At 43.0% G+C, this 15,552-nt stretch overlaps 2 protein-coding genes across 2 annotated transcripts in view; one reads left to right on the top strand and one right to left on the bottom strand.

The window, feature by feature from the left end:
- Positions 1-4,169, top strand: part of TIMP4 (TIMP metallopeptidase inhibitor 4) — a 28,476-nt gene extending 24,307 nt beyond the window's left edge. Inside the window, 3 exon segments of the mRNA XM_053953631.1 lie at positions 1,011-1,125; positions 1,770-1,894; positions 3,436-4,169. Of these exon segments, the coding sequence (XP_053809606.1) occupies positions 1,011-1,125; positions 1,770-1,894; positions 3,436-3,633 (438 nt within the window). The 3' untranslated portion in view covers positions 3,634-4,169.
- The window catches only part of SYN2 (synapsin II), a 168,749-nt gene that overhangs the window by 75,545 nt on the left and 77,652 nt on the right, over positions 1-15,552 (bottom strand). The window contains exon 5 of the mRNA XM_053953629.1: positions 7,940-8,029. Coding sequence (XP_053809604.1) covers positions 7,940-8,029 — 90 coding nt within the window. The remainder of the gene's footprint in view (positions 1-7,939; positions 8,030-15,552) is intronic.

The raw sequence follows: 15,552 nt of genomic DNA, 5'->3' as shown, positions 1-15,552 counted from the left end.
TTCAAATCCCAGCTAATATTTTTGGATCGGCCACGCGGTGACAACAACGTTGGCTTTTTTCCCCCGCTCCATAAAGAAAGCTTCAGAAAAACCAACATATTACAGAGTATTTTCTAGTGGCCCGTGCTATTTAAATCCCCTGGGAGGGCTTGAGGAACACAAACACATTTTCCAGGGACACCAGCTGCAACTGGGAGAGCTGTGAGCCCCTGCCATTGTCCCCAGCTGTCAACACGTGGCATGATGTCACCGGGCTGGTGGTGGCACACGAGGTGATGACAGGCACTCAGCAGCACCTTCTGCTCCCTCCCTCTGGGCCTGGACACAGCTCAGCTTGTTTTCATCTTTTAATGGCTCATTTTTGATTTCTTTTCGGGGTTGAAACTGCTGGTTAAGGGGCAGCCAGCCTGAAAAGGACTCTGATCCCAAATCTCTCCACTTTGGGGCTCCCAGGGTGGAAATCCTAAGGGCTGGGTGACGTTTTCCAAGATTTGAGAAGGTCCCACTGGTGAGAATTTGGGATATGCAGAACCACTCTGCTTTGGTGACCAAAGATGAAATCAGTGCCCAGGAAATGCTCAGTTCCTCAGCAAGTTTGGTGTCCCAGGAGATCCCAACAACTCCAGTGACCAAGAGAACATTCCCCATAGGAAAACACTGAGAAATATTTGCATTTTGGTCAGGATGAATGCTGTCTCTGCATTTAATAAAATACGCCACTGGAATATAAACTGAAGAGAAAGTTTTAACAATCCATGAAATATGCTGAAAAAGCACATTTTAAAAGCTATAATTTAAAAAATCAAGACCTACTTAATTCCCTCCTAAAACTCTTGGATGGATTTAATTAAGTGTAGAGAAAAAGTCCAGTTCTTGGTGTTTTCTCACATTAATTCAGACTTCGGAGCCTTCTTTAAAGAGACTCACCCTGTATCTGTTCCAGCTCTTTTTTGCAACTGTTTTTTCATGCTAGTTTTTCCACTACTGACTCTGTTTCTGATCATTTTCAGATGTTTAAAGGATTTGAAAAGCTCAAGGATGTCCAGTATGTCTACACCCCTTTTGATTCATCACTCTGTGGAGTGAAACTAGAAGCCAACAACAAAAAGCAGTACCTTCTAACAGGTAAAATGGAGCAAAACTAATGTTCCTGGAGATTCAGAAGTAGCTGCTCTGCAGTGAATTTGCAAAAATATGCTAAAAAGAATGCATTTATGTACTAAATACAAACACAACAGGATGCAAAAGTTGTGTTCAGCTGTAGTTATAGTGTGATCTTAGATGCTTTCCACCCTTCCTGCAGCACTCTTAGAGCAGCTCCAAAGGAACTGAAGGTCAATAATGATATAATCAGTAAATAGAAGGGATTTTGATCCAGTATTTGCCACCATTATTTGATTAAAACCAACAGTACTGATTTTCCCAGGAAGGCAAAGGTGCATAATGAGAAAACACCTGTGTGTCTGCAGGTCTGGGATTCCAAGTAACTACAGATTTTTCTAGACCCTCCTAAAATCCAGTTTAACTGCATTTGCATCCACCCCTTGCTGGCAGGTTATCAACATCGTTAGGAAAACATCCTTCTTCAATCCTTTACATCCCTACAGCATGCAATTAGGAGAATATTCTCTCTGTTATAATTAAATTCATTTTAAAAATGTTTTAAGCATGACTAATTTGGTGCAATTAGTTAAAAGCTCAAGGTATTCTTATAATATTTAGAAAGCACTTTTATTGCTTTGAACTTTTTTGTGTTTTCCATGCTGCAGGCCAAATTTTAAGTGATGGCAAAGTGCTGATCCACTTGTGCAACTACATTGAGCCCTGGGATGATTTATCCTTGTCTCAGAAAAAGAGCCTGAACCAGAGGTACCAGATGGGCTGTGGCTGCAAGGTGAGTGCAGAGAGGATAAATGTAAATAAACACCATTAATTCACATTTTTGAGAATAAACCCCAGTTCAGAGGAAGCTGCCAGGTGAATGCAGAGCAGATAAATGTAAATAAACACAGTTTACTTGCATTTATGAGAATAAACCCCAGTTCAGAAGAAGCTGCAAGTCAGAAAGTAATTTCAGAGCAGATAAATGTAAACGAATCATGGTTAATCACATTTTTGAGAATAAACCCCCGTTTAGAGGAAGCTGCAAGGTGAGTGCAGAGCAGATAAATGTAAATAAACACCATTTATTTGTATTTTTGATAATAAACACCAGTTCAGAGGAAGCTGCAAGGTGTGTGCAGAGCAGAACAATGCCTGTTGTCTTGCACACCATTTACTCATATTTTTGAGAATAAACTCCATTCAGAGGAGTTTGACAATAAACCCCGGTTCAGAGGAAGCTGCCAGGTGAGTGCAGAGCAGATAAATGTAAACAAACACCATTAATTCACATTTTTGAGAATAAACCCCAATTCAGAGGAAGTTGTAAGGTGAGTGCAGAGCAGATAAATGTAAATAAACACCGTTTATTCACATTTTTGACAATAAACCCCAGTTCAAGGGAAGCTGCCAGGTGAGTGCAGAGTAGATAAATGTAAATAAACACCGTTTACTTACATTTTTGAGAATAAACCCCAGTTCAGAGGAAGCTGCAGGTGAGTGCAGAGAGGATAAATGTAAATAAACACCATTAATTCACATTTTTGAGAATAAACCCCAGTTCAGGGGAAGCTGCCAGGTGAGTGCAGAGCAGATAACTGTAAATAAACACCGTTTATTCACATTTTTGAGAATAAACCCCAGTTCATAGGAAGCTGCAGGTGAGTGCAGAGCAGGTAACTGTAAATAAACACCGTTTATTCACATTTTTGCCAATAAGCCCCAGTTCAGAGGCAGCTGCAGGTGAGTGCAGGGCTGGTAACTGTAAATAAACACCCTTTATTCACATTTTTGAGAATAAACCCCAGTTCAGAGGAAGCTGCAGGTGAGTGCAGGGCTGGTAACTGTAAATAAACACCCTTTATTCACATTTTTGAGAATAAACCCCAGTTCAGAGGAAGCTGCAGGTGAGTGCAGGGCAGGTAACTGTAAATAAACACCGTTTATTCACATTTTTGCCAATAAGCCCCAGTTCAGAGGCAGCTGCAGGTGAGCGCGGGGCAGGTCGATGTAAATAAACACCGTTTATTCACATTTTTGCCAATAAGCCCCAGTTCAGAGGCAGCTGCAGGTGAGCGCGGGGCAGGTCGATGTAAATAAACACCGTTTATTCACATTTTTGCCAATAAGCCCCAGTTCAGAGGCAGCTGCAGGTGAGCGCGGGGCAGGTCGATGTAAAGGAACCACGTTTGAGCACACTTTTGAGGATAACCGCAGCTCAAGGGAAGCTGCCGGGCGGGCGCAGAGCAGATCGATGCACATGAATCCCGTTTGAGCACATTTTTGAGGATGGCGCGGTCAGTCCCAGGGTGGCTGAAGGAGCTCTCTCCCCAGATCACCACGTGCTACATGGTGCCCTGCTCCATCACGGCGCCCAACGAGTGCCTGTGGACGGACTGGCTGATCGAGCGGCGGCTCTACGGGCACCAGGCGCGGCACTACGCCTGCATCAAGAGGAGCGACGGCACCTGCAGCTGGTACCGGGGGGGCCCTCCCCCCGAGAAGGAGTTCACCGACATCAGCGAGCCCTGAGCGCCCGCCCGTCCCAGAAGCAGCGCCCTGGGAGGCTCCATCCACCCACCCGCCCCGCAGCCGCCGCTCCGAGCTGCCCGCGTACCTCGCTCACACCCAGCGCCGGCTGTCCCCAAAGGCTCTGCGCGGCTGGCACGAGGGACAGCCCTCCTGGAGGCACCCGCTCTGCTCTGTTATGCTTTGCACAGAGGGCTGGCGACGTCCTCCGAGGCACAACAAATTCCCTTTTTGCCAATATGAATGTACAAGAACAAATTTTTGCCAGAATTTTGACCCCCCTGTCTTGATAACCTGCAGATTAAGAGCTCCCCGTGTTTTATTCCAAATCTTTCCGATGAACTACGGAATGTTTTATAGAACTGTATTTTTTTTTTTTTTTTCTGTATGAAAGTCTTGGATACGAAAGAATTATTGTACAGTGTATATGTAAAGTATTATAACAATGTGCTATTAAAAAAAAAAAAAAGATTCACAAATATTTCCTTATCTGTTGAAACGAGTTGAACACTTCTGTGATTAAAACAATCTATGCTCCACACTTTGTACTTTCCTTATGTCACAGCTTCCTTTATCCACAGAGTTGTAACTTCCATTGATAACTAAATTAAGAAACAGCCCTGATAATCACAACCCCCTTCCCAAGTCAGCATTCTTCTGGACTAACCACACCTTGCTGAAGGAAAAACCAGATTTTCAATCCATGGGTTAAAGCATTAATCCATGGATTTAAGCTTTCCATGGAACAAATTCCAAGCCCAAATGCTGACAGGCTAAAACTGCTCAGAGCTACAAGAACTATGTCCATCCTCAGGGCAGCTGCAGTAAAAACCTCCCTAAATACATGACCAGTACTTGTACCCCAGCACTGTTAAAACTTTAGAAACTCACCTGAAAATACATGCAATAAATATTGCATGACTTACACTGCAATGATGCCTGGAAGCTCTCAGATATTTGGCTCTATTTAATAGGATTTAATTGTTTTTCATTCATGAACACCCACCATACCCTGTCAGTGAATTTGGCTACTTGTGAACTCAAACTAGAGAAGAGTTACAGCACATTTTGCCTGTAACTTTTTTAGTGCCATAACTTTCCTGAATTGATGACTGGAGTTAGTAACTAATCCTTCACACATGTATTTAAGGTTATAAAAGCAATTCAATTCACAGTGGTGAAACTTTGGGAAGTGTAAATGCCAAAGTTCAGACTATTTGTGCCCCAGAAAAAAGGGGCAGAGCCCTCAGGCAGGATGGGAATCTCCTGTAGCTGCCTTTTCTGGCAGATTTTACTATCTAAAGGACAGGATTGGAAACAGTCTTCTTACTTTTTCTGTGACTAAGTTTATACATTTCCAGTGAAATGCAAATGGTGCAAGGCCAACAGGAAAACGTGTCATTATTCCTTTGAGGAATATGTGTCCCATAATACATAAAAGCCAATGTTTCGCTTTTTATTTACTATAAATCAGTCTGGCTCCTTTAATTTACAACCCTAAATTAAACCCATATCTATGTGCTGCCAAATGTAAAGCCCAGTTTGTTTTCTGCTTTACTCAAGACAAACCAAAAATTTCCCAACACTAACAATTTGGACCATAGACTTACATAAATGAAACAAAATGATTAAAAAGCTGCATTTCTTATGAAAAAGAATAGATATTGCAGTGTCAGTATTGGCAGAGCTATTTACTGACAGTGCTGTGCATTTATATTATTAATTTCCAGAAAGATTCAAAGCCAGGCCTCATTTCTTTGTGTCAGATCAAACCAATACCTGGAGAAGCCCACAGAGCTTAATAACCACAAAGGTTAATATTCAGTGGTTAATATTCAGTGGTTAATATTCAGTGGTTAATATTCAATACCAGTCCTGTAGCATCTGTCTCCAAATCCATTTTGATGGGCTGGTGGATAACAGCAAACAGGTATTTTCTGCTTTTTAGCTCCCCAGAGCTGTGGTCCTACTTCAGTTTTACAGTAATTACACCTGAATCTCAGCTCACCCAACCCAGATTGCCTTCTCTGTGCACCTTGCACAAAGAAATGCTTTCTCTGGTATTTATGGACAGACTGTAATACAAATTGCATGCCACAATTAGTTTTTAAAATTTTCCTACTTTTCCTGCTATAAAATATCCCTCATGAGGTGTTTCACAACGAAGGTCTGTCTATTTTCATTTCTGGCTGAGCAGAAATCGGCCCAAACTTCCCACAATGGATGGTACCAAGATTTAGTTTTTTCCCTCATATCAATAAATGTGGCAAGAAAAGCTGTACAAAAACCCAGCTCAGAATGAGATTTTATTTTCCCTGAGGAAGATTCTCAAAAGGCTTGACTACAACGTGGCATTCTGAATATGTTATTTTAATATCAGGATTCTTACTGTAGTGCCATTGATACCTTATCAACAGCAGATTCTTTTTACAACGTTTTCTTTTTGCTTCTTGAAACTGTGTTTGTGTTACATGAGAGGGCAGAGCATAAATACAGCCTGGCACAACATTTGACTTTAATTTGAAAACAGCTCACATGACTTTTGGTGAGGGTAGAGAAGAGAGAAGGGAGATTGTACAGGTGAACAGGGAAAAAATCACCACCTGGAACATTGCTGGTGTTTCCTCAATGTTCCACTTAGGTTTTAATTAAATTGTTCAGCAATTACGTTGGAGAAGCCGTGTTGTTTTTGCAGAGAACAGAAGAGGTGGGAATGCAGTGAAATAAAGGGAACTAATTACTGAGGGAAAGGCTGTAGATATGACTCAACCAGCAAGGAGTTCAAAAGCCTCACAGCGTTTTTTGTGATCGGTCTGGGATGAATGTTTCTGTTTCAAAAAGTGTTTCATTAAAGCAGCTCCATTTTTACACAAAAGAATGGCATCTTTGTTTATTTCCCTTGTATTGCCTAAAGCCTCAGCAGAAATGATCAGCCGAGGATGAAAGGAGCACCTCTGGCCCACTCAGCTGACCCTCAATTCCCAGAGATTTGGGGCTTTTTCCTTCTCCCCACATCCCCCCTGAGCTGGTTTGCACTGGAGCGGGGGACAGCTCCAGGTTCCCATTTGGAGAATAAAAAAGGAAGGAAAAAAAGCAAGAGGAACACACACACACACAAAATTTAAACTGTAATTGCCAAATTCTGCATCAACAAATGCCAGCGAGGCCAGCTGTTGATAAAGTGTTGAAAACCCAAAACAAAATAACATGAAATGGTTTCAGTGCAGCATCAGAAGATTCTGATTTCCAGATCATCTTACAACCCACTCCAGAAATTCAAACAAAATGTTGTCTTGTACCACATCGCCTGATTATTTCCCAAGCCACAAAGTTCCAGATGCTTTCTTCAGGAGGAATAAAACCAAACAAATGAGTGTCATCACAGGCAGCTATTGCAGCAGTTCTGAGTGGCAATGCAAAGCCCAAACGGTTCATTTTCTCTAGATTACTATTCATTACCATAGAAATATGTAAAAAAAAATTACTTGGCTGTGGAGAACGACATTCAAAAGTTCAAACAAAAGAGAAATAACAAGTTCTAGTTTTAATGAGCAATGTAGAGGAATGAAGACAGGGAAAACTGCTCACAGGGTTGCTACACTCAGAAAAATATGCCATATAAACTTACAAGTCTGACACATTAGTTCTTGCCCCAAAATGAAATGTTCTTTTTTTTCTATGGACTGCAGTTAACAATGCACCCAAAAGTCCTGCTTTTTTGAAAAAAATTACAGCCAATCTCAAGTTTGAAGGATCTCTTAAGGGTCATTGTGTCCCACACCCTTCTCCTCACTGCTGCCTAAAACTGAACCACACCCTAAAACCATCATCCAGGTGCTCCTTGGACTCTGTCAGGCTCATTGTGTTCTTTTTCTGTCTGTAGAGCACTGGGAATCAGTGTTAGCTCAGGTACCTGAAGATCACAAGTCACAACCACTGATTTTGGCTGAGTTCAAAGCTCTGCAGTGCCCAGTGCATCACCTCCAAAGACAACAAACACTGTGAGTGCACCAGAAAGGACTGGAGGGAAAACAAACCATGAAAGTCATTCCTGCACTTTCGGAGCTGTTCAGTGTCTTTGCAAGCATTTAATCTCTCTGAGAGCTGCAGCTGGGCAGCTGAAAAATGACCACTGTCCCATCTGAGCACCCTCCAGCTCACCATCACAGTGATTTCACCTGTCCCACCTCCCCTGAAAGCTGCCAAAATGGCTTTTGGAGTAGGCAGTAAATGGGAAAAGGGAATTGTGTGTCCCAGACCCTGTTTTACAGGCACAGGAAGCAGGTTTAGCACTGCTGTTTGCACTTACCATCTCCTTGTGGTTTGGGTAGAACGTCTGCTCGATCAGAGGGAACTTCTCTGGGCCCAAGGTTTTGTAGACAGACACCAGCTGGGCAAACTGCAAAACAAAGCAGAGCAAAACAAAGCTCAGGAGAGAAACCACACTGTGCCCAGATGAGCTCCTGCTCAGGATATTTTGCTTCTTGTCTTGGGTGTTTGATAAACTCAGCAGATCGAGATCTCTCCTCCTCCTCACACAACTCTTTAATCCACCCAAGCTGTGACTTTATGTACAGACCAACACACAAAAACACCTTGAAAAGGTAAACCCTCCCAGGTACAGGAACTGAAATACATAGGGTACATCTGGATTTCAGATAGCTCATTGCTGTGTGTTTGAAGATGATTCTGTGATGATAAAATCATTATAATTTTGCCACTTCTGTCATCTTAAACTTAAAGCCCAGGCATATTTACCATTCATTTAGTGGCTGGCACCTCTCTGACATTGATTTGGCAGTGTTGGCAAAGAGATAAAAGTAACTGTGCCATGCTAACAGGGCAGGTGAGGAACAAACTGCAGAGGTTTCATCTCCCAGGCCACAGCCATGAGCCATTCCCACATGGCCATCCTTGGATGGGGGTGATTTAAACTGCTCCCTGTTCTGCCATTCCTGTTCATGTTTTCTATAGAATATTCTGATATAACACGTGGCCATCCTGGGATGGGGGTGATTTAAACTGCTCCCTGTTCTGCCATTCCTGTTCATGTTTTCTAAAGAATATTCTGATATAACACGTGGCCATCCTTGCCCCATCCCCAAAGATGGGGGTGATTTAAACTGCTCCGTGTTATGCCAATCTTATTCATGTTTTTTACAGAATATTCTGATGTAACACCATGTGTTAAATCAGAGTATTCTTGCCCCACCACCAAAGATGAGGATGATTTAAACTGCTCCCTGTTATGCCATTCCTATTCATGATTTTATAGAATATTCTGACATAATATTCTTTTAAAGCTCCCGTGACATGTCCTGCCTACCCGTACTCTGGACTGCAGCAGCTTCACACAGAACATTTACATGAAAACAAGAGAACTCTTTCTTAACTAGAGATGGAGCTGGGGCTCTTCTGTCTCTGTGCTGAGCAGATAACTCTCCTCTGGTAACAGTTGGGAAAGGAAATCCCTCCTGAGCCCGGGCTGAGGTTTCCAGGGAGCAGGAGGGCTCTGGCAGCCCAAGGCCAGAGCTGTTCCAGGGCTCCAAAGCTCTGGCTCGGCCGTGCCTGTGATGTGTTCAGCTGTCACCGTGCCAACATGGGACATAAACAACTCAGCACAACACTGAATAGTGGGATTTGCTGCTTGCAAACAGCACAAAAAGCACAGAACAATAGAACTCTGTCCATAATGCAGATAAAATACCTACTCTGAGGAGAAGCTCAGGGGCAGGGAGAGCAAAAACTGTTTAAAGGGGAAAAAAACCCTGTGAAAGCCTTGCTGGCATTTCCAGCTGGCAGAGAGGACTTGTTTAATTTAGTGGTGTTTACTTAGGTTTGGTAAAATGCATCTTTAAATTTGGAAGGCCGGTGGAAAATTCTTTAATGATGAGCAGTCTTCACCAAAAGCCTAAGGAATTGTAGCTGGGTTGTGTGCTGTGCAAATCAGGCCTCAAGGAGAGGAAATATTATCACAGCTACCAAAATAAGGTGGTTTGTGAATAGGATTCCTGACAACTTACCCAATATTTCAGTTCTGATCCAAGAGCCAAATTTCAAATTCCACAAGAAAATACTGACCATTAAATACATGATTTCTGCCAAGCAATTGTTAGGTTAAAATAAATCTATTTCCCTATCTTTAAGTAAAAACCTCCAAAGAAAAAAATAAAATCATATGACTGTGTTTCCTATGATTCTTTCCCGACTTTCTTTTCCATTTTCACTGTAAGGGAGCAAAAGACACTGAGAAAATGGCATTTTTTTGTAGGGGTTGTGGCATTCGTACAAGAGATAAGAATGCTGTAATTGAGATTAATTGCTGGCAAATGCTTGTTTAAAATAACCCCTATATAAGTGGTTTATGTTTTTATGTTATTTTATAACTTAAAATAACATGGTATCAACCATAAACAACAGACATCTATCACTCCAAAGTGTCCTCTAATCCAGTAATTCAGCTGGGAAATTCAGGTAGGAAAAGCAGGTTCCAGTTTTTGAGGCAAAAGAGAGAAATGTCTCAAACTGCCACAGCTGGGGAAGGATTTATCCTTTACCCTGCTGAGATGCTGCTTCACCTCCGTGTCTACAAATCTGGGACCCTCTTGTCACTCATTTCTCCCCCAAAATTCAACCTGATACATTCAGCCCCAATTCACACAAAATTTCAGCATTTTAATTGTACATCCATAAATTGCCATCAATCTTTTTTTTATTTTCCCTGATTGCTGCTGGGCTATTTATAAAGAAGAATTTCGTTTAAGTTTTAATGACCTTCTATCAATTTTTAAGTGGGATTTGGACTATATATTTTTATATTTTCCTTTTCAGCAGCTGAACACCAGTCCTGGGCAGGAGCATCATCTTTTTAGATAAAAAACTACTGAATTATCTAATCCAATGTCAAATGTTTACAGACATGGGATGTTCATGAAATAGAAAATATTAACAGAGCCACTGAAGTATTTTACATGGATATCAAAACCCCTAATCATCTAAAAGCCCCCCAACTCCTAGAGCTTAGAATTTCAGCAGAAGTCATGTTTACATCTTAAGAAAAAAAACAAGAAAGTGGAAAATTGTTCTCAGTTTAGCAAGCTGAATTTACTTCTCTTTTGCAATTTTGCATCTTCTTTTCAGTCCCCAGGTACATGTGTTTACAGTTTGCAGATTATTATTTTAAAAGGAAAATGGTTGGGGTTTTTAGCATTTGCTGTAATGTCAGCTCTTTTCTAGTCAGGGTAAAATCCTTCCACACCCAGGCCAGGACTGTTCCTTTATAACAGAACAGGACAGTGACAGCTGTGCTTTTTCTCCTCTCCAACAAGGTGTGACACAGAGGAGAAATATTTAGTTAAGAAAACCATTTATTCCCTTTGATTTCATATCAGATCTTTCTGGGGTGTCACCATCCCAAGACTGGAACTCTAAATTTGGCTGCACAGATTGTGCTGTAACCAACCAGGAGCTACCAAAAATCCCTTTGCTGTCTCCATAAAGAGAAAGATAATTCCCTTGCTTATCACCCTCGAGGAGCTAAAATGTGCTTCATTACATCTCTGCCACCTCTGAGAGGCTGGGGTTTGTTCCTGAGCAAGCCACACCAGCTCCTTCCTTGAAGATAACCAGATATGATATTAAATTCCTGCAGATGGTGCCACCTCTAATTCCAGCAAGCTGCTAATCCCTCTTGCCAGCTGCAGGATTTGTGGCACTGCCCGTTCCCGTGGGGAATTTCCTGGGATGCTGAGCAGGATTTTAACTCAAGGAACTGCATCTCCTTCGCCTGTTCCCTGCTCAGGCAGGACCCCTGGGCTGTGGGTTTCACTGAACCTGTTCTGTCAGAGATTTCCCTCTTTTGCAGGTTCATTAGCTGCCCTCTTTACAAGCTGAGAGCTCCAGCTGGCCATCTAGTGCTTCCTGGGAACTGAAACAATACCCAGATTCCCTGGGTAGTCTGCTACACCCACCCAGAGCAGCTGGCATTCTCTAGGAGCTGAGAAATGGGAAAACTTGGATGGGTGCACACTTCTTCAACCTGTCTGTCATTAAAAAAAACACTTTCAGCTGAGATTTAACTCATCTCTGGCTGCTCTAAGGTGTGGGCTCATTCTAAGAGTGAAGAAATTCCATGAAATATCACTTTTCCCCTGGATGTCCATCAATTAACTTGCCTCCTTTTTAAATGCATTAATGAGGTTCAGAATTTGAGACTGAAATTCCTGAAGTTATTTTTTCCAATTTTCCAGTGTGATCCCAGTGCTCACCAGGGATGGAGGCCTCTGCAATGGGATTTTCCCTTTCAGTGCACAAAGGGAAGGTCCCTTTGCCCCACAGTGACCTGCACAGGGCCCCTGAAGGTCTGCAGCTTTGGAAAGCTGAAAGATGAGCTGGTTTGAGTTATGGGCTGCTTATGTTACAATTTTAGGGATTTAACAAAGAAAATTACACATTGACTTCATCTCTTCAGATGGCACCAGGAAAAATGACCCCACGTCAATTTTTAGGCTGAAATGTCCCTTTTCAGGCTGAGGCTCAGAAATGTGGCTGTCATTCCATAAAGGCTGGGTTATCTTGTAAGAATGAGAGATGTTCAAAAACACGAAGCACAAAGAGGGGTCCTTGGAGGCCAACAGACTGAGACACAAACATTTGAGATGCTTCAGAGGGAGGAGGAATGAAGCAGTTGAGTGGAAAGGGCTGGAAGGATACATTTGACACATGCTCTCTGTGGGAGTCAATCAACTTTGGCCAAGGTTTTTCACTATATCTGCATTTTAAACACAGTGTCTGTTTTAATATTATATTACTGCATTTTTAATATTATTATTACCTGGGAAGCATCTGTGTTACCTTTTTGTGCCCTCCACGTGCTTCTTTGTTGAAATTGGTGAGCATTTCTTGTGTTACACTTTAGCACACCCTGAGTGCTTTTCCAGAGGGCTGAGTTCCCACACATTTGATACCTCACAGGAGAATGGAGGGGAGCAGACTCTGACTGCAGCTGACACCCTCCTCTTCAGCAGGAGCTGACACAGCTCCATGCAAGTATTCAAACTCCCAGAGTCAACCCAGACCTTGAGACAGCCACTGAAGGGTGAAACAGCTCCCACAAATCAGTTTGGGTGCACGAGCAGAGTGCAGAGGAGATGGGAACTGGCAACAGAGCTCGGTGCTCCTCCAGTGGCTTTCTGTCAGTGATGAAGAGAGAGAGATGGGGATTTGGTGTGATGGTCAAGGAATCCCAATTTATTGTGAAGTACAACTGCCTATATTCTTATTTTAGGAAGACTGTGATGTTTTACTACAGTGAGTGGGTTAATCATCACATAAACAAATTTATACATTTTAAACATCTCTTGCTTGCAGAAGTCTGATGTGATTTTGTTTTTCCTGGTAAACCCCTCTGGTTGAATCTTCTTGCAGTCTTGATTTAATCCTCAAAGTTCTGTTTGCTCTTGTCAAGGCATCCTGTTATCAATTCTCTTATGCTAATAAGGTCCACAGTCCATCAACTGGCTTGTGCCCCAATGTCCCAATGGTTTTCCAGCAGGACCCAAAGCCAAAGACAGGAGAGTGGGTCTGGGAATGCAAGGATTGCTTCCATGGACCCTGCACGGTGAGTTTTGTACTGCAGGTGAGGTGTTCCCTGAGGCTTTGCAGCCCAGCCTGCACAAGAGCCCCAGAGGGGATCACCCCAAGGTGATCTCTGCCTCTCCCAGATGGAGAGAGACAATTTTTTTCATTTTCCCCTCAAGCCCTGCCCTGGGATCAGCAGCATCTCCTCCTTGTCTTTGACTGCAGCTGATATTTCCTGATTTCCTCACCTCTTTTCCTTTTAGCTCCCTCCTGGCCCTCTGGGGCTCTTGCAGCCCCTCCAGAGATGGGGCTGCTCAGCCCCTGTGGGGTGTGCTGCCCTTCCCAGAGGCATTTGGGCTGTCTGCTCCAGCTCTCCAGAATTTCCGAGGGCATTTTCTGGGCTCCAGCACCTCCCCTGCAGCATGAGAACTGCAATCCGAGAGGCACAGCTCTGCCACTGCTAATCACCATGTCATTAACTGCTGGAATATTTTCACATGAGAATTACAGCTGATGAGATGCAAACCATTAAGAGCTTCTACAGGATGCAAAAAAAAAAAAAAAAAACAAACAAAAATAAAAGTCTTAAATGAAAACCTCATGCCCTTGGAAGAACTGAACTGCATGAACTGGCTTACAAATTACCAGAATGCATCCATGAGAGAAAAAAAAAGTTTTCTACAACAGTTGGAAAAACAGGATTAAAAAAAAATCCCAAAGAACCAGAAAATGGTCACAGTCAGAGACATAAAAACATCTCCTGGCTTGCAGGGTTGGGCAAGAAGGCATCTGGCAAGGAGAGACACCTTGGCTGGTGGAAGAGGCACTGACCAAATGTGTAAACAGTGAGGAAAGTGAGATTTAAGGAAGACATGCAGATTAAAATGAAGGAAAACAGCCTATGAGCATAAAAGTGTAGAACACAGATCAAGACATGCCTGGTATAAAAGAATTAGCAAAAGGTAATACGGTGAGGCCTAGATTGAGAGGCCTTCTGGAGCCCATTATTTTTGATTGAAAATTTAGAGAAGGAGAAAAAAATTATGGAAGTGAGAGGCTCTGGGGACCCCTTCCTGGGTGCTCTTCCAGCAGTGAGAAAATGCACTTTATTCCACTGTTATGGGAACAGGGAGTTCAGTGCTCTGACCAGGGAAACATTTGTGCTGTTGTTTATTTTGATGGCCTTGTGCTTAAGCACTTCTCAGAAGGGTTTGGGGTTCATGGCAACAGAAAGAGAATTTCTTGTTTGTGGGGCTTTTTACAGATGAGGTCCAGTTCAAATAGGAGTTTTCCATAAAAATACTGAGTTAAGGAAACTTGTAGAGGAAGGAATCAGTGGTGGATTTCCAGGTGGATTTCCATGGTAGATTTCAAGGGCAGGTTTCCAGGGTGGAGATTTACAGGGTGGGTTTCCATGGCAGAATTTCATCATCTACCATGGTGGATTTCCATGGTAGATTTTCATAGTGGGTGTCCAGGGTAGGTTTCAAGGGTGGAGATTTCCAGGGTGGATTTCCAGGGTAGATTTCCATGGTAGATTTCCAGGGTGGATTTCCAGGGTGGAGATTTCCAGTGTGGAGATTCCCAGGGTGGATTTCCAGGGTGGGTTTCCATGGTGGTTTTCCATGGGAAATTTCCAGGGTGGAAATTTCCAGGGTGGAGATTTCCAGGGTGGATTTCCATGTTGGAATTCCATGGTGGATTTCCAGGGTGAAGATTTCTAGTGTGGATTTCCAGTGTGGGTTTCTAGGATGGGTTTCCAGAGTGGATTTCCAGGGTGGATTTCCATGGTGGGTTTTCCATGGTGGATTTCCAGGGTGAATTTCCATGGTGGGTTTTCCATGGTGGGTTTCCATGGTGGGTTTTCCATGGTGAATTTCCATGGTGGGTTTTCCATGGTGGATTTCCAGGGTGAATTTCCATGGTGGGTTTCCATGGTGGGTTTTCCATGGTGAATTTCCATGGTGGGTTTTCCATGGTGGATTTCCATGGTGGGTTTTCCATGGTGGGTTTCCATGGTGGGTTTTCCATGGTGAATTTCCATGGTGGGTTTTCCATGGTGGGTTTTCCATGGTGAATTTCCATAGTGGGTTTTCCATGGTGGATTTCCAGGGTGAATTTCCATGGTGGGTTTTCCATGGTGGGTTTCGATGGTGGGTTTCCAGAGTGGATTTCCATGGTGGGTTTCCATGGTGGGTTTCCAGAGTGGATTTCCATGGTGGGTTTCCATGGTGGAGATTCCCAGGGTGGAGATTCCCAGGGTGGGTTTCCATGGTGGATTTCCAGGGTGCAATGCCACTCCTCAGACACCACCAGCCAACCTCTGCTAGGCCCAGCAGCAAA

Source organism: Vidua chalybeata, chromosome 12 (assembly GCF_026979565.1).
Source record: "Vidua chalybeata isolate OUT-0048 chromosome 12, bVidCha1 merged haplotype, whole genome shotgun sequence".
NCBI classification, from domain to species: Eukaryota; Metazoa; Chordata; class Aves; order Passeriformes; family Viduidae; genus Vidua; species Vidua chalybeata.
This window is presented reverse-complemented; position numbering and strand designations above follow the sequence as displayed.